The 19718-nt window shown below is 45.3% G+C and overlaps 2 protein-coding genes across 5 annotated transcripts in view; one reads left to right on the top strand and one right to left on the bottom strand.

The window, feature by feature from the left end:
- Positions 1 to 19608, bottom strand: part of LOC117896183 (tubby-related protein 4) — a 28820-nt gene extending 9212 nt beyond the window's left edge. For 2 of the 4 annotated variants that reach the window (XM_034804267.1, XM_034804268.1), the window contains exons 1-2: positions 18933 to 19608; positions 12078 to 12298 (exon numbers count right to left, since the gene is read on the bottom strand). In XM_034804267.1, the coding sequence (XP_034660158.1) occupies positions 12078 to 12173 (96 nt within the window). In that variant the 5' untranslated portion in view covers positions 12174 to 12298; positions 18933 to 19608. The remainder of the gene's footprint in view (positions 1 to 12077; positions 12299 to 18932) is intronic. The other 2 variants (XM_034804269.1, XM_034804270.1) reach the window with 1 other exon arrangement.
- On the top strand, positions 973 to 3711 carry LOC117896189. Its single transcript, XM_034804277.1, has 4 exons — positions 973 to 1354; positions 2416 to 2845; positions 2902 to 3029; positions 3085 to 3711. Exons 1-4 carry the CDS (start codon positions 1127 to 1129, stop codon positions 3571 to 3573), a joined length of 1275 nt encoding a protein of 424 aa, XP_034660168.1. The 5' UTR covers positions 973 to 1126; the 3' UTR covers positions 3574 to 3711.
- Positions 19609 to 19718: the final 110 nt, after the last annotated feature.

The raw sequence follows: 19718 nt of genomic DNA, 5'->3' as shown, positions 1-19718 counted from the left end.
TAAGGTTTGTACGGCTCCATCATCAACACAAATCGAATATATCCCACAACTCCACACTCTACCGTGCACACAAAATCATTTTTAATCCATACACCTGACTGCCAGGCCAGTCTGTGCCGCACATTTTGGCCACACCGTGCCGCACTTGTGCGCATTAACCATAATTGCAATCCATTATGCATGGCCCACAGCCACCCCACCCCTTGTGGCACATTCGCATTCGCTTCCGCCTCGTTATCATCATGAACCCAGCAGCATTAGAACCTGTAGCAGAACCAGGAGCAGCCATTCCCAGTATCTGTGTGGCTAATGGCCAAAGCTGCGGCTAAACGGACAAATAATGCAAAATGAGCATTTAATAAATTAAATATAAGGCCACAAAAACATGAAAGAATTAGAGCTACATAAATTAACAATTTATAATAAACGTTTGCACAATTAGGCCAGAGAAAAATGTAACTTACGCGTAGAGTTCCGAGCATTCTTTGGGTCCATGAATAATTCAATTCTGATCAATCAACAGCCCCCGTGTTTTGACAAAGTCAAAGAACTCTTTTGCACAAGACACACACGCTATTTATATATATGTATTCTGGTATTCTATAGATATATATTTTTCAGGCTATTTTTACGACTTTCGTTGGCCAAATTTAAACGCATTTCGAAAGGGTTGATGGGGCCTGGGAGTCGAGTCCCGACCGATATACGACAGGGGTCGTTGACAAAGAGTTCAAAGAGTTTCCCGCCTGGAATGATGGCCACATGATTTCAGGTCAAGTGCAGCAGCACGTATAGCGGGAGGAAAAAGCCCAAACCAAATGGAGAAGAGAACTATTTTCCATGTTCCACGAGAGCTCCTCTAACGCTGCTCTCAAACATTCTCTCTCTCTTTCCGTGTGGGGAAACGAAAGCGAAAACAGCGACCGATGGATCAGTCAACACTTAGAGCACATAGCAGCCCAGCGGACAGCAGCAGCACTCGACTCGGCATTCTCATTTCACAGTTGCCAAAGTTCGTTTGCCGCGACGCGTTGCAAGATCTCTCGATCGTCTCGGGCCGAGTGTTTGTTTCTAAAAATGTGCCACCAAAAATCAACCAACTAAATAGCAAAACAAAAAGGGAAAAATGTGTGCAAAAGTATTCTGTCTACTGCTGATCTTTGCCTCTCAGGCTGTCCTCAGGGGCAGCGAGGCCAAGCGTTTCTTTGGCGTTGGACAGCGCATCGAGGGGGATCAGCTGCTCCTCAAGGATGTCCAGCACTCGCGTCCTGCGGGCATAAGCGAGCAGCCACGTGTGATCTTCAACTACGAGATACCCGAACCCATCACCTACATTGAAATCGTCTCAGAGGAAGTAAGTCCGGATATCCATTGCGAATGTACACAGTATAGAAGTGACCTCTCGGTGCTACGTTCGTTTGCATATTCCCCAGAGCCCAAAATAGAAACAAAAAATTGTCGTTTTTTCGTCATTGCAGACGACAACAATATGTAGATGTGTGTGCGGTATATTTATATCCAGTATATGTGCCGCTGGGCCCACTGTTTACTACATCTTTTTGGCATTTATTCTTTTGTACCTGGTACTTGTCGGGGTTGCAGGGGGTATGTTGTGATTGTGCAGGAATATGTAACAGGCAGAAATAGAGAAAGGAAACTTTGTATATTAATTGATGAGGTTTTACTTGTGGATTTACTTTATTCTAAGAAAATGGGGCTTCTACCAGTGATTTGCACATAAAAAGAAATTAAATCAATGCCATAAATATTTCTGTTTACTTTATAAAATTCCTATCCAATATTCCACAAATTTCATTTCGGATAGGTATCTGGCAGTCGTCACCCTCCTCCTCCCCTAAACTCACTCAATATTTTGTTTATTTCTTTTGCCCTGAAATCAGATTGGATTATGAGCTGTGTGCTGTGCACCACGTAACAAATTTTGAACAGCTAATATACAAATATAATGGCATCTGTGGCCCGATAACTGAAAGTAATAATAATGCACTATAACACATACATTTTAACGACTAGAACAAAAATGTGCCTTTAACTAATTAAAGGCTAGGAATGTACTGTCGAAAAATGTGGCAGTTTTGTGGCAATGCCAAAATGTCAAATGAGATTTGGTGGCTAATGAGACAGAGGCAGGGGCAGAAATGTACATAGGATTTCGCTTGTTATTTCTAGAATATATATCGTGAAAATTGTGCTAAATGCATTTTCAATTTGAGGCATTTTCTTAAGTCAATTATGACGTGAGCTTTTCGCAAGAAAATACACAGAAATATACGCAGCCGAGTGTAAACATCTCGGAAATGGTGGCAGTCGCTGATGGATGTGGACATGCCTGATTGACTCCAACCCAAAGTGGATTGAGTGTCTGATCTCGTTGCCTCCCTTCCTCCATTTCAGAACATATACGCAGAGGTGAAGTTCAGCTACACAGATCATCTGGTTGTGGGCATGATCAGCGTTTTGGGCAGCAATCAGAGCCATGAAGATACGCTGCCCACGCCTGCCTTCGATGTGACCATTTTGATATTTGGCTTCAATCACACCATTTTGAATGTCAATCCCTCGTTGCTGATCAATCGCGATCGACAGTTTGAAGGTGAGATGCAGCCCTACGAGGACTATGAGGAGGATGAGGATGATGGCGAGTTCGGGCAGGTGAGCAAAGAGCTGACAGAGCTCTATGACAACATCAAGCGAGATGCCCTGGAGGTGGATATCGAGGAGGAAGACGACGAAATGGAAACAGAGACGGAGGGACCAGGCTCTAGCACCAGTTTGGAGTTTGACAACATCGACAAGGTCATTGAAATTGGCCACAGGCAGCCGGGTAGGTGATTTATTATTAACTGGATGATCCTGTAATTTAGTTTATTTGCTTCCCAGGCGATCAATTGGTGTACGAAACCTTTCAGACCTCCCCAAATGAGTCCGCGGTGGAAACCAATCACACGGTGGTCTTCTACTACGTCGACAGCGATTCCATAACCTACGTGAAGTTTGTCATCTTTGGAGTAAGTGCGTGCCAGACCTTCCTTTAGCCTTGGTTTAACTCTTCTTTTGCTTCAGCACTATTCGGACAGAAGCAACACGGATCCCAACTATTTGCCACCTGTGGCAGAGTACAGCCATTACTCCAGTTGCACTCTCAAGGCCGTCATCACGGACTTTAGCACCGTCTCGCTGTTTGTTCAGATGTTTGTCTACGGCTACAGGGCCCATGAGGCGCCGGAGACGTACGAGCCCTTTCTGCCGCCTCCGCACTGGCAGCGGCCTACGGATGAGCCGCCACTGACACCACTGCAGCGCATGCAACTGCTGATGATGACGGGCAAGGCCACCACTGCCGCTGCACCGTCGCACATGTCCGACGACGACGAAGAGGAGGAGGAAGATCACCGAAAAATGCGACCCGAGGATATGCACTACACGAGACAACGTGCCGACGATCAGGCAGAGGATGACAAGACGAATGCGGCACTGCCGCAGCTCGATCGTGGCAGCTGGGCGCTGATGTGGCTGCTGCTGTTGGTACTGCAGCAGCAGCAGCAGCAGTAGCACGGAGCGGAGGGGTGCGCAGGGGTGTCGTTAGTTAAACCATTGAAAGCTTTATGAGTAGACTTTAGTCCCAACATTCTTTGTATTGTATTTTATGAAATAAACTTCTGGCCCAAGCCAAGCAAAAGTGCCCCCCTCCCTAGTGCCTCAGTGGCCGACCTAAACAAATTGAAAAAGTTGCCACACAAAAGTAGGTCATGGCGCCGCCTGACCCCACCAACGACTTGCCACAACCCACATTCAGAGTCAGAGAACCACACACATATTAAGACACACTCACCCCTGCCCTGCACTGCCCTGCCCTGCCCAGCCTTTGGCCATAAAACAACTCCCTTGGCAAATTATCTGCGTCGGCGGTGGTTGATTTGGCATTGGGAAAACAAAAGGAAAAACTGTGCAACCAAAACCAACTGACGACAGCAGAGCAGACCAGAGCCACGAACCCATCCTGCCCGAATGTGTGAGTTTGTGTCTCTCTGTGTGCTTATTTGCTTGGACATTAAGTCAGAGAGAGAGAGAGCAAGACAGAGCGAGACCCAAATGTGTCCTTTGCAAAGGCAATTTATGTGCCTTGTATTTTGTTTCCCAAAAAAAAAAAGAACAACTGCAGAGGGAAAATGTAAATGAAAATAGAACAGCAGCAAGGAACGAACACAGCAAATAATCCTTTAAGCATTCAAAAGTTGAGAACAATTTACGAGTTCCAATATTTGGGATGTGGCTTTAGCTCTTTTCTGTTCCATGTTCTGCTCTGTTGCCTGTTCTGTGGCTGTCAAAGAAATCTAATAACTTTTATTTCAATTTCCGGCAAGCATGTCCAGCGGTCTTTTGCCTTTGTCTCATGTCTCTTGCAGATGAAAAAGGCTACCTGGAGCTAGACTCCGGAGGTGGCCTGACATTCCGGCATAGCGCCTGCAACAGAAAGAGTAAAATATGTCACAGTCTCAACACTCACACAAAGGACAGCTCAGAGTGTAATGCATATAGAGACGGAGAGCGTGGAGTCCAGTCGGAGGATTGGACATGTGAGTGAATGACTGCAACGGAGATGGAAACTTTTACCACAGCAGACACCCCATTGGGGGGTCTGGCAGCAATATTTATGTTCCCATTTACAGCTGAAATTTGAACAGAAGAGATGCGGAGCCGGAACAGCCAACAGCTTGGACAGAAATTGAAAAAGTACCGAGTACGGTGGGGTACTCCTCGTATTACACAAAAAGTTTTTATCCTTCAGACATATAATTCTGGCTTTATACAGGGACATACTCTGTGTGTCTGTGTGCGCGTCTAGGCGTGGCATTGTAAGCCATAAGGGATAAGCAGCGCACAAGTGTTCTTCCACCCAATCCAACCCAACCCAACCCAACCCTTACCCAAGCCCAGTCCGAGCCAAGCCCCGACATAAGGGGTGACGTGAGCTTTTGTCAATAACTTAATAACTTAAAATATGGTTTAATGCTCACGTAACAACATTTTGCCACTTGTGCCACGAGCACACACACACATACACCCACAGTCCACGGCTGGTGTGAAAGGGCTTCTCAACAGACCGAGATACAGGCAGAGACTGAGAGAACCTTTTGGGGAAGGTGGCTTAAGGGTCTCCCTTGCCCATGCCCTGTCAAAGCCAAGGCAATCGTGTAAAGGCAGACCAGGGCTAGAGCCAGACCCACCAGACAATGCCAATGCCAATGGCAATACGAATTTGGAAAGGGAATGGGAATACTGGCAACTTTTTTATGGGTGTGCGGTGCAGCGCCTTAGAGCTGTTTTCTGTCTCCATGTGGCGGCTCCTTTTCCGTGACTTACATGTGTACAAGGATATACATATGTACAAGGATACACCGCATACGATGGGATAGCATAGATATATCCGTGGCGTTTCGCCTTCTGGCTGTGCGCACACGTGTTCCTACCGTTTGATCCTTTTTTAATGCCCGCCCAAAACGTTGTATCGATTTTTATACATTTATTTCTCTTCTCTTCTCTGTCGCTGGTTTGTAATGTTATGCTTTTTCCCCTTGGCTGCCTTTTCAAATTTAAAAATGATTAAAATTACAGTGCGTTTCACGGAATTAAATAAAGTGCTGGAGCATTTATTCTATCTTTAAGCGAAGGGATTTTGCTGGCAGCATGAAAAAGGGAAAACTATCAAGTCTCTAGAGAGCAAAAGAAACGAGACCCATGTCAAAAGTTAACAGAGCAGCAAAAATATATAAATAATCAATAATGTTTGCAAAGTGTTGGGTCGTTTATTTTAGATGAAACAAACTATGAAATGGGATTAAATGATAGGAAGGCGCATTCTGGCTGCCTTTAGAAGTAAATTATGTATGGTTTTTAGATGGAGGCATTTTTGGTACATTTAACTGCCAAATTAGTATTATATCAATCAGTATTATATCATTGCTAAACACTTGAAAAAAGTATACAAAAACACAGAAAAGCGCTCTTGAAATTGGTGCCAACTAATTTGGGAGACAGGAGCTCACGGTAATTTGTTACAGAAATTTACACTCATTAAGGTACAGGGTAACTGGCAAGAATTCTGCCTTTTATTTATCAAGTAATAATTTATTTATATTCTATTTTATTGGTAAACTTTATTCATTTTTGCCTCGAACAACTCTTTAACCAAACATGAATGCACTTTTCGTATGGAATTATCTGCAATTTTCTGCCATTATTTTATTTTACCCCTAGTTTTATAGGCCTGAACCGCACAGTATTTCTTTATATTTACCATTACCACAATTTATTGTTTGGGGGCAGTCGCTTCAGTGCATCCTTTCTGCTTCTCTTCTTTGCATAAAGCCTACACAGGGCCCATGGCGAACGAGTGAACGGCCCGGCCCATTCTCCGCTTCTGTGTGCGTGTTTTTTGGGGGCAAGAGATGGAGACAAAACTCAACTCATTAGCGTGTTGCTAGTCCTCCAGTTGTTGCACTCCACAGATGGGAGAGGTAGGAGTACAGAGGCCCCGCTTTTGCCCGACAATGGGAACATTGGGCGTGGCATGTGTGGCACATGGTGTGGTGTGGTGTGTCTAGCTGACTGGTTGCTGCTGCATTTGAATTTGCATTTTATTAAATTTCAAAAGCTCTTCTCACATGTAACCCCATCCACACAGCCAACCACCCAGCCACCCATCCATCCATCCATCCACTCGACGGCTCACCTGAAGAGGCGGCGGCAGCGTCCATTGTTAGACAGGTGGGAGTGGCATATGGGTGGCAAGGCAGGGACTGGGACTGGGACTGTGGGATTTGATGCTGGCGAGTGCAAAGGTTGCACACATTGCATATTTATGCACTTAATAACGCATTTTAGCATGCTCAAGTGCAACTCATCTTTTGTAACATTACAGAGAGGAAAACAGAGAGGCGAATGTGGAGAATGGAAACGTCTCACAGAAAGACCAAGGGGGTAGCAAAATCTCACAGAAAATGGCAAAAGCAAAGAGGGAGAACAAAGCGAAATGAGTTTCCTCTGATTCTGAATGTGTCCCTCTCTCTAGCAGTGAGAAGAGAAGATGAGCAACAGAAATGATGTGTTCGTTCTCCTGTCTGTTGCTGACAAATGGAGCATGAGAGCATCGCAGCTGACATCCATCCTCAAAATGGATGCATTCTGCATCCTCGAACTCTGAGCTGCTTTCATTGTGTGGATGGGTGGCTGGATGGATGGATGCACAAATGGAATCCAAATTAAAGTGCATTCAAGAACTCATTCCAGGACAGGGCTCACATTGGACTCACTCGCGTATGTATATTGAAACAATTAAAAGCAACGAGAAGCTCGAATTGAAATTACTTTTGGTTCTCTGGCTGGAATAGTTCGTGCTTATGCAATCACAATGGACGAGGTTCGGTTGCATAATTGATTGATTGATGCAGCATGCAACAATTGAAGGGAAATGTTGGTTAGCCAGTGGCAGGGCTGCGGCAACAGCAGCTGTGTATGCGGTCAATCGCATACAGTTGTTGGCAGAAGTTGCCGTGTGGCCGTGTGGCAGGAGAGGCACATAGAAAAACCACAAATCCTGGGACGTGGCTCTCGATCGAAGCCAATGCAAACAAACAGAATGCTGGGTAAACCAATCAATGACACAACTGAAAGCCACAACGTCAACCAAGTGTGAAGACCGGGCGTGGAAAGTCGATGGCTGAGAGTGCAGATGGCTATTGGGAATGATTGAGCCGTGTATGTGGTTGCTTTTCTATATTGTAGTTCCCAGGGATGTACATACATGCACGGCCATGCACTGCAGCAAAAAGGGGTTCTACAATCAGGTACAAGTTTTCGCAGTGGAAAAAGGAATTGCCTTTTGTAGTTGTTGAAAAAACGAATTAAAGTTCTCAAAACTGGCATAGAATTATTCTGAGAATTATTCTTTAATTGTGTAATGGTTTTCTCTCAGTGCATCTCCTGGCCACATTAAATTACAGTTGTTAGTCAGCGACAGGGCCAGGAGAGTGCCAAGAACAAACAATCGAAGTGCAGCAGCACAGGACAGGAGGACTCTCCGACTTGAATCAATGGATGGATGGCTGGCTGCCTCGCTCGATTGTTTGGTTTTGCAGTCCTCTTTGGTTGTTTCTCTCTCGCTCTGGCACCACTTAAAGGAAGCCGAGAGCAGCAGTCCAAGACCGAGACGTTGGCCCTGTGCTTTGCTCCTTAATTGAAACTGTCAGCGGCAGGCCTTGGCCAAACGACATGGCCATAAATCAGTTGCAGAGCCCGAAGCGCCACTAAGCCAAGTTTATTTTCAAATTGTTGCCCCGTGCCTAAACAATTAAAAAGTTTTCAATTAACTCGCAGGCACAGAACACAGAACAGAGCCAAATTGGCACTTGTAATCGGCACCTGTTCAACAAGCGTAACCAAACGTAACATGGTCTGAGCGGCTGATGGGGCAGAAGGCTGTTGTTGCCAGGGGCTTTTTCCCTGTTTAAATAAGCCCAGATTGAGTGTGGGTGGTGGGACAGGGCTTGAGTATGGGACACACACTACTACAGGCAGGCACGTAATACATTTATTACGCGTGAGCACGCCGTTCCCCTTGTCAACGTGCGTGTGTGCGTATGTTTATGAGGCTGTCTGTGTGAGTGCGTACACAGAGAGAAAACAAAAAGATGTGTGCCCAAAAGTAAGCATTGCTATTGGCATTCCCATATATAAATTTATGTGGTTCGATGGTTTTTAATATCCCAAAACTGACACAGATCGAAGAGTTTGCAAGTCAAAATATCTCCTGTTTTCTCTCAGTGTATTTCTGTTCCGAGTAAATGAGTTTTCGGCAAGAGCATGCTCACATTTCGTTGCATACTTTCAGGGCTGCTGCTGTCGCTGCCTGCCTGCTGCCGTTTCTGATGAAAGTTTGACCAAACTTTAGCTTTAAAGCAAACCAAAATGACATGAATCTCTGGAGCTGTAGAGAGCGAGCGAGCTTCGCGTGCATACAATAAAAGCATGGAGGCGTATCGAAAGGTGGCAACAGCTCGGCATTTTTATGAGCGCCACGAAATGAACTAAAAACACGCACCAACAGAGCTCAGCACAGCACAGAGCAGCGTTGAAGTTTCTCTGCGTTTTCTGTGCGCAGGCGGTTACTATGGGGATATTGTACAATGTACTTGGTACATAGGGATAATGGTCTGCTGCACATAATTAGCCACTGCGACTGCGACTGCGAATGCGACTAGCCAGGAGCGGCATTCAAGTGGTTTTGTGGTCAGTGGCCAACAGTCGGGCACTCAACTGCTGTCGTCGCCGTCTGGGCACAAAGATTGAAAAGAACTCAATTACTTTTTACTGCTCGTAATTAAAACTGTGCAAAAAGCGTACAAAAAAAAGTTGAAATGGATTGTCCTCTGTCCTCTCTGTGTGTGGCAGGGCTAGAGCCAGTGGCAGTGGCAGTTTCAAATATTAATGATGTTAAGCTCTCCTCCGACGCTGCTTCCCTTTGGCGCTGACTCCATCAGCCAAGTTGCCAAGTTAATTACGCTAAGTGAACCATTTCAGCCAGGCCATCATCAACATCAGCAACAGCATCCAACATTCAGGAGCGTCTTTAGCTTCAGTTTCAGTTTCATCTTGAGCTTTTCCTTTGCTCAATTGTTATTCTTTTTTGCATTATTTCAAACTTTTGCACAAGCAAAAGACACATAAAAAAGTTGCAGCATACTTCTGCGCTTGGCATAAATATGCAAAATAGATTCCAACTCGACTCGACTCGAGTTTCTTCTTCTGTTGGCAGCTTTAATGCCATTTTGCCAGAGGTAAGACTGTAAATGTTTCGATAATAGATGGATTCTTAGACGCTACGTTTCGTAATTACAAGATCATTGTTAGACACAGTTGGCAGAAGGTACATAAGTTTAGCAGAATTTATAATCAAATTTGTGTTCGGAAATCTTCCAAAACCCAAAAGGAAGTCAAGAAAAGTCTCTGAGTTGCAGAAATCTCTTACTCCAAATTACTTTTGAATATTTTGTTAATTCACTTTGATTCTTTACAAGTTACTGCTAAATTATTCCCCTGAAACGCACTGTCCTTCCTTCCAATCACAATAATGGCAACAAATTAAGGACAAGTAAAATGTTTTCCCATCCCCTACTTAACGTTTTCACACATTACTGTCATTAGAATTTATTTGTTATGGATTCTGCATAATGTAATGCCCTTCAACCACTAGAGAGTAAATTATGATGTAAAGGAAAGGAAAATCCCCTTGGAAACATGCCTCAAATATATATTTGTGGACATGTGTGCGATGTGCATACAAGAAAAATCCAAGAGAGAGTATTGCTATTAAATTTCCATTTACGATTTGAGCTGTGCGCTTGGCCTTGTCCGCTGGCATGTCAATTTCTGAGTACAACCCTTGGGATGGCAAACGAAGCAGAAGACTCCGGCCAAACGATGGAAATGAAAATGTCTATGCAGAGTCGTGGTATATGGTATATCCTTCTGCATATGACAGACTCCACTGCAGGAGAGCAGCTTTGTCTTTGATTCTGACACAAGCTGTAAGGATGGATATCAAATCGAAGGACGTTGTTGTTCTATGGCCAATAAATCTGAGACAACGCGATGACGCACCACTCCCCTGCTCCGCCGTTCCACCACTCCATCATCAATATTCTATTAATGGCGACGCAGTTGTTAAAATATTATGATTCCCCGGCAAATTGGACACTCTCGAGAGTATTTTCTCGCTTGTTTTAATATGCAGATGATTTATTGCCAGTGGAAAGGGAAATGAGGCCAACTCCCCAATGAACGGATGGACAAAAAAAGGGGAAAATTCTACCATCGAGATAACGGAGGGGGTGGGAGAAGTGCTTATCGCTGGTAAATTGCTGCCAGGGCGTAACAAGGAATTAAGCTTGTGGCTTAGCGCACTTGCAGCACACCACTCACAATCGGAATGGCACTGGCAATGGCAATGGAAATGGAAACGGGAAATGAGGAAATGGGGAAATCGCAAGAGCACGCGTCGGCCTCACTCTGACAAACCTCGACACGTGTCCCGTGGCCGCACTTATACACCCACACACACCCCTCTTCAAAGCCCAGAGAGTCATACACGAGTGTTGAAAGCGAAATTGAAAACTGTTAAATAAATCGCAAAACGAGTTTATGGGCGCCGCAAAACAGAAAGGAAACCAGATACAGGGAGACGGACCGGACTCCAAAGATCCACTTGAGGCTGCTTCAGTTGCTGCTTCGTGGGCCACATTTCACTTAACTTTAATTTTGCGCTACAAAACACAGAAGTATCTGTATCTAAAGGAGCAGAACCATCAGAGCCATCAGAGAAGAGGCAGAATCATCAGTGGGAGGCAGAACCCAACAGAGGGGCAACTGGAAAAGAAGGACTGTAACGGTAGGAGGTTATGAGGATGTAGCTGGAGAGCTGTTGCTGGAGAGCTGTAGCTGGAGAATGCACGTGGAGGATACCGAAAGACAGAGACGTGATTGGATTTTTATATTCAATATAAAAAGGATTATATGGCATTTGTTGTGCAAGCATTGAAAGTTCATAATGATTGGAAAAGTTACGGCCCATCCACTCAGACAGTCAACCACCGTAACACCGTACAAGCAACAGCGCCAGCACCTTTCTCTTTTATTCCCCAATCCCCATAAAACCAACCAATCGATTGCCTCCCCTGGAGGTGGGGAGGTTGGCATGTAAAATCAATTTGAAGCCTGAAAAGCGTAGGGCGAACGTAACCAGAAATTAAGGCAATGTTGTGCACATTAGGGAATGCAACCTGAACAAGCACATGAGTCAGGGTTAGAGCTAAGGCGCCTCCCTTCTTAATAGTTTAAAATGCCCCACGGCTTAATGGACATGGTTCAGTATTTATTGAATTAATATTGAACCCCTTGGAAGAAGAACAAATGAGCCCGGACACATAGGGGGAATAATGACAGTTTGGACCGCACAGCTAATGGCTTTGGGTCGGAAGTGGGAGGGCAGCGGCACTTACCTCGGGTATATCATCTGGCACCTTTCCCATCCATGATAGCGAGAGTATCGTGCAGTCGCATTTTGTGTTGATGTTCCGCTCGAAATGTAAATGCATTTTATGTCCCCAGCTATATCCAATGTCCCACTAGTGGTTGGTTGTCCTCCGGTTGTTGTTCTACGCTTGTTCTCTGCCTGTTTGTAGTTGTTCTCCTGCACGGATTCAAGCCACACACATGTTGCCTACAAGAGAAAGAGAGAGAGAGAAGAGGGAGATAAATGGGAGTCAGTGGGGGAGGGTAAAGTTTCATTATCGTTTGGTATAACATGCCAATAACTAATTTACGATGAAAGCCAAATGGAGTGGCTGTTGCCACCGCTGTTCTGCCGCTTCCTTATCAGCCCCAGACACACACACGCCTCGCCTGCCTTGCGGCTCTTTGTACGGGGATTTGTATAGATGGACGTGGACTGATGGGGTGTTTGGGGGCATATGCTAGCCATCCCGGAACCCCAATATTATATATCAACTATGTGCATCTCCCCCCTACCCCTTTAGGGCACATAATTTGAAGCACACTTTCCAGGGCACGCTAATTGGTATTAGTGGCCGAGTGGTGCTGTGTCCTATCTTCCTCTGGCAAGACCAAACAACCTGAATAACCCTACGGATAACCAACTCTCTCGCACTCGCACATGGCACATAAAAATGCTTTCTAGCAAATGGTTTTACGTACACATAAAGACACACACACAGACACCCAGAGAGCCAAAAAGTTGTGCGTTTGCCTCCCGATCTAAAATAATAAACGAGAAAGAAAGAAAAAAAAAAAAAAGATGCACAGAATATGATATATAAAACTGGGAGAGCAAAAAAAGTTGTGTCGAGAGCTTCGTCCTTTTGTGTGTACATTTTCTCCTCATTTAAATAATTTAAAAAGTTTTCAGGCAAAAACTCAACCGAGTCGAGTGGCGGAGAGGCACGCAGAAGAGCAGAAAGCTGAGGACAAAGGCAGCAGGAATGATATTTTGTGGCGTGGCGAATAACGTATATCCTGTACGGCCAAAAAATGTTACAATTAAGGTAATTTTCCATGCAGAATTTTATAAAAATTAGAGATAGAGAGACGGAAAAGTTTTCCCCAATAAAACTATAATAAATACAAAATATTTTCTTTGTTTTTGGGGGTTTTTTCTATCATAATTTCTGAATTTCTGTCAAAGTATTTACCCTCTTTATCTAGGATATCACAATCCTATGCAGCAGGCTAAAGCCAAGAGCAATGCTCGCAGAGAGTACGACAATGTTTCAAATTATGTCTGAATAATTGATATGGCTTGCTGCTGGATGGATGGATGAATGCCTGGGGCTATGTTCTCTACTGTCTGCTGTCTGTCGTTTGGTGCCTGCCTGAACTGCTTGACTCTATCTGGCTTCTGGCTTTATGCAGTACAATATTTTTGGTCTAGCTGGCAGCAAGTCAACATTTGCCTTTGCCCAGGCAATGCCTCCGGCCGAGAGCGCACGCATTCGCTTCAATTAGGTCGTGTGCTTTGTCTGATTGAATTTGTCATGTGATACACAATTTTTGATTGCGTATACGCCCCCGAGGGTGGGCCGTCATCAACAAAGAGAGATCCCAGGGACTCTGCCTCGCAGACAGAGAGAGAATAAAACTAATGGAATCTCTATAAGAGGGAAACCTTTTTGGCTGCTTAAATATTGATAAAAAGCCAACTACATTTCGTTATAAATGGAGAAGCGAAAAAAAAGTGCTCTGAATTCCACTTCAAAATTCAGAGACAGACACGAGACGAGACTTCCTCTGCAAGAGAGAGAGTGGGAGAGGCAGTAGCAGAGTAGCCGTGTAGCCGTGTGGCAGGGTAGCAGTCGGGCGAGTGGAATGCATTGTCGAGTAGTTCTCGAGATGAATGATTGCACATTTGCCCCAGGCCATATTTTTGGTACGTGTTACTTTTGCCACTCTGCCGCACACACAGACCGGCTTTGTTTGGCTGCCTTTTTAAATTGTGCAACGTGCCACACTTTACAAGGCAACCCGACTACCTCCACCTGACATGCCACTCGCCTCCACTCCGCCATTTGCTATCCGCTCTCCGCTTTTATGCGACATTGAGCACTTTTCAGCACCGTGCGGTTCACGGCCGTCATAAGGCTGCAAAAATCAACGAAAATACACCGAAGCACTGCCAGCCAGCAATGCTGTCGAAATGCCCGTCAAAGGTTTCGGTGGGTCGGTCGGTCTGTGCAGGTGGGCCAATGGACATGACAGTAGCGTCGACGGTCGAGACATCATGAAATATGCATTTAACCATCAACAATGGTTTGAGTCCTGCCAAAGGCAAAGCCTTTTATGCCGTGATATCAACGTGAAATAACCAAAAATAGCTCTCACTGCTTGAACGCTGCACAAGCCAAAAGCAAACGTCAATAGCAGTTTTTATTGATTTAACGTTCGAATTAAATGCAGTGAAAGGTTTTGCACAAGTGCAGTCGAGGCCAACTTGCAACTTGAAAGTGTAGGAAAGAGTAGAAAATCTGTGAGATAACTACAGGAATTTAAGTTACAATCAGTCTAAAGGTAAAGAAATTAACTCGAAATTATTTCTTACACATAAATATCAATTTTAATTGGGGCCATTTCACACCGAACTCACTGAGAATTCTTAATTTAATTATCTACAAGTTCTCAGGAATTTATCACGCCTTCCACAACATCAAGTTGCCGTGCAAGAAATGGCCAACATTCCAGAGAGTTTCAAGTCTAAAATCAATTAAAATCCGTTTAAGACAAAACAAATAACAATTGCAGATGTTAAATGAATATTTCCTTGGCCATTAGGCTCCAGCAATAGTCATTTTCGTGCACCTCACACCTCACACCCATAAGAGACAAGACTCTGTGTGTGTGGCACGAGGCAAGGATTTGTTTTCGGCTTTGCCATTAAAAGTTAATTATGTGGAAGGAAGCAGAACAGAACTGAAAGACAGACACACATTGAAAGACACAGAGGGTAAGTTTTGTTGCTTGTTAGTTTGGATTCCTCCCAATGCTCCCCTCCCTTTGGCTGCAATTAAGTTGCCGCCCAAAATGGGATTGCGTATACGCTTCATTGTAAGCAAGTTGGCTCCTACGCTCCGCTCCTAAGGCGCTTAACTACAACTACAGTCGGTCGGTCGGTAACAACTTTTGATCTTTTGCGCTTGTGAGCATAATTTTGTGAGCGCACCCACCCGCCTGCCCAGTTTTATGAGGCACACATTTTCTACGTGAATGTTCAGCTTGGCCCCCACTTAATCCGCGCTGAAATCATGATTTACTTTTTTATCCCTCGCGCATGTCCTGCCATCATGTCTGGGAATTAATTGCCGCAATTTGCGGGCACAGGATAGGACAGCGCAGCGCAGCACAGGACAGGACAGCATTTAAATGCGAGTGCACGCATTTGTTTTATTTGCCAAAGCTTTTCATTTACCTAAAAGGCGCTGGCCATTGTTTTAGTAGTTTTGTTGCAGGGAAATGCCCTTGAACCGCTTGCAACCAACCAGCTCCCTCTCTCTCTCTCTCTTTCGTAGTATAATGAAAACGCAGTGAGGCATGCAACAAGACCTGCCACAAAGTACAGCAGAAGGAAGGAACAACTTTGTGCCCGTTTCGAGCGGAGGCCCCTGCGCCAGGGCCACTTCGTGCTGTCGTGGCCACAAGAAAATGTATTATTTAGTAGCATTTATCGGGAAAAGGATCTAAGGTCTGCTTTGGTTTTGGTTTTGGGTTCCGCATAATTATGTATGCCCCAGTACTCGTATTGGGGCTTTGTTCTGTGCCGCATGCCACGCAACCAACGAGATTGAAACAAGTTCAAAGCACACTCTTGGCTCTGCTGCTCCCCTGATGTTGATGGGGGCCACAGGCGGCCACAGGACACCCAAGTAATTGCCTGGAGTTCCAGTTACTGTGTTGCCACTGCCCATGGGGCATTCGCTTTAATTAGCCGCACGCCAGCGAGCACAAGAAATGCGTTCGAAGCCGTGGACAAACAAATCAGATGGGAAAACGAAGAGGAATATTACATGTGCTTGATATTTTGACTTGTATAGAAGGTTACCCGATACATGCTGGGAACAGATTTAATTTCCAAAAATACTACCAAAGAAATAGTTAATTTAATATGTTATTTTCCTCTACTAACATCGATTCTGGAGACGCAACAACTATTGTAGTACATGCTTTTAATTGTCAAGTATTTCCTTTGGCTTCTTGTGGGGGCTGAGGCTTATGACCCACCCTATTGTGTACGCCCCAACCAACCGGAATCCCCCTTGTACGACAGCCTCCCTTGTTAGTCTCTCAACCAAAAGACAAGAAAAAGCAATAAAATTTTGCATAAATGATGAAATAAATGACAAGCCAAGAAAAGCAACATTGACAAATACTCTGGCATCGAAGGAGAATGACACAGAGCAAGAGGGAGCACCGCACCAAAGAGAAAGAGAGAGAGAGCGGTAAGGAAGGGCAGAGAGAGTCACCGACTGAGAGTTGGCTGTGGCGTTGGCAGTTGCTGGTGTGAGAGAGACAAACAGCTCTTTGGGGTTCTGAGAACAGTTAAATGTACGAGCATGTTGTGTGTGTGTGTGTGTGTGCACTGAGCTTTAATGGGGAGCGGCGGCAATGGGGGAACGGGACTCTATACGGAACGATGGCACTGGGGAAATGCCATATAAAAGCTGACGGGCGGCGGCTCTCCTTCCTTTTCATCCTTCAATTTTTTCCCATTGCTGTTGCTGTTGTCGTAACTGCTGCTTGTTTATTGACTTGATGCGGGCGGGGCGCTACCGAAACCCCCCAATGCCACAATCCATCGTACGGCGAGAGGGGGGTGTGTCGTATAATTTGTTTCTACTTTAACCTAACCCTCCCTGGGCCCCACCCACCAACCTCTAGCTCTTTAGTCCCTGCAATCCCTCTCTGACGAGGAAAATTGTGCGCCTCAATGGCGCTACTTCTCTCCGCCGCAACGGCTCCCGTTGCTGTTGCTGTTCTTGTTGCTGGTTTTGTTGCCGGGTGCGTTTTCTCTACTCTAGCAGAAGGAAGGGTATTATGACTTTGAGCAGAAGTTTGCTACGGAGGGGTGGAATGTCTAACTTCATACAAAAATAGATGTACCAAAATATGTGACAACGAGAATATACAATATAAAAAAAAACACTGATAAAAACAGAATTGCTACCAAAGATAATTCACGAAATGCTTACAAATTTTAGTAAAGGGTATCAAAAGCGTCGCCTGCTAGAGTTCCCATTGTAATATAAACAATTTTTTTCATTGTTGGTTGCTTCTTTTCTGTTGTTGTTTCTTCGCTCTCTTGCTCTTCTTTCTGTAGTTTCTTCTTTCTCTTGTTATTTTTCTGTTGTTTCCTCTTTAGTTATGCAAAATAATAAAAATACCCGCAAATTCAGATATTGGCAAGGTAAACAACAGCCCCGCCCACACACAACCACCGCCCCCCCTGCATGGGTGTGTGTGTGTTGTCAATGGCGAAAATATTGGCAAAACATTCAACAAAAAAAGCAACCGCAAGCCGCCGCCGTCGTCTCGCCACTGCTGCACTTGAACTTGCCACAAAATCAACGCCCAACTACCCACCCACTACACCCATCCGCTCAAACGTCACAAATTATATAATGCAAAAAAAAACGAAGAAAAAATGTATGTAAATTGAAGATAAACATAAAACAACAGAGAAAACGCAACGAAACGCTCATTGCAAATAAATAAAACAGAATGTAAATGACCTTGAGGCCGGGGCGGCGGCAGCGGCACACATTCCCACACATCTTCCGCGCCCCTTGGCACCCACAAACTTTAAAATAATTTCTCAAAGAGCAGAGTCGTCGCCAATGGGTGGGAGGGGGGAGGAAGAAGAGCAGCAGCCAAAAACATGAAGACGAGAAGTGTGAGGAGGAGAGCGCAGAGCCAAGAACAACAGCTAGTCATTGGCGGTCATGCGTTGGCGTTGGCGTCGCGGTCGCGTTCGCTGTTGACGCCAGCAGAGCAGCAGGTCATCTAAATTATGCAAAAACTGCGAGGCACACACACACCAAGAAACGTGCGGAAATATACATGTATGAATGAATAACGGTTATCGCTCCAACTAACGGAATTTCAATATCAGCACGCATTTGAGTTACAGGGCGCCCCCACTCCGCCACTGCCAAGCCAAACGTTGGATGAACCGCTTTTTTTATGGGCGCGTTTATGATTGCCTCTGCCAGAAATGTGCCGTTCCCTACTGCCCCCGCGGACCCGTTACAGGCAACACACGCACACACACTGGCATACAAGGAAGCGTGCCAATGCCAATCGATTTTCACTGTCATTGCTTCGCTTCAATTGATGCGGGGATTAATCGAAAACGTGCGTGGGCAGAGCTTCTTCCTCTGCCGCTGCACTGCTGCTGCCGTAACTAACTGTTAAATTCCAGGCATTTCTAGCCAAAACACACACTCGAAAAAATGTGCCACAAAAGCAGCGAAGCGCTAAGCGCTAAGCAAATATTGCTAGAAACGCTGATAACAAAAAAAAAGACTTTAATTAGAGGCTAAATCTAAAGGGAGTTTGGGGGAGCGGAGGAAGGTGTGTTGTTGTGGTCGGCAGCATTGTGTCGCCACAACAACACTCCCACACTTCCAGAGAGAGCCATGGACATGCCACCGAGAGTGTGTCTGTGTAGGCAGCAACCGGAGCCAGAGCCAGAGCCCGGGGCCGATTCCGGAATCCACCCCCGGAATCCATCGCCATCCCTGCTGAAACGAACGATTGCCACTGCATGGAGACAACGAAATTCCGCCACTCACCTGTGCTGCTCCTGCTGCTGCGGGTGGTGTCCCTGTGCTTCCAGGTATCCACTGCAATGCTGGACGCCAATCTAATTATAGTTTTTTTTCAACCGATTCCCGGATGCAGCTTAAGCTCCGCTCTCTCTGATGTGTGTGCGTGCGTGTAGGTTTACTTTTTGCAATTGTTAAAGCAGACGTTCCGTTTTTTCGTTCGCTGCTCCTCTACTACACGGATGGCACACAGACGCGCGCATGGCACACACTCACACACACTCGCGTAACGCACATGCAACGGTTAAAATTCCGTTGGCCACGGCCAGCACACAGCTTTCATCGACTTCCGAACGTAAACTGTGGCCATTGGATTGTCGCCGCTCGCATTGCAGGAAAAGTCGGAAAATTTGTCGGGTCGGGGAAGAGCGCGCCTGCGCTTACCGATTCGCACATTTTCTTATCACTGAAGCTCTTGAAAAACTGACGGAATTTACGCGCTTCTAACGGGACGCCTTTTTGTTGTTATTTCGGGGGTATTGATTTTATGTACTTTAACGCTTGTGCCAGCAACATTTAACGGATGCGAAACTGTTGAAATGTTCCCAGTGATGCAGCGACAGCATCTGCAACTCGCGGAACAACCAAAAATAGGGATTTCTTTCAGAAATTGTAATAATTCCGAATAGTTTCAGCCTGCCTGGTGACTCCCGCTCCAACGAACCGCGATTGCTGCGATGTATATCGATACATCGATAGTGGGTCAGGTGTGTTTTCTGGCAACGCTGCAATTAGTGCTGTGAAACACGAAAT

The sequence above is a fragment of the Drosophila subobscura genome, chromosome O (genome assembly GCF_008121235.1).
Source record: "Drosophila subobscura isolate 14011-0131.10 chromosome O, UCBerk_Dsub_1.0, whole genome shotgun sequence".
NCBI lineage: Eukaryota > Metazoa > Arthropoda > Insecta > Diptera > Drosophilidae > Drosophila > Drosophila subobscura.
This window is presented reverse-complemented; position numbering and strand designations above follow the sequence as displayed.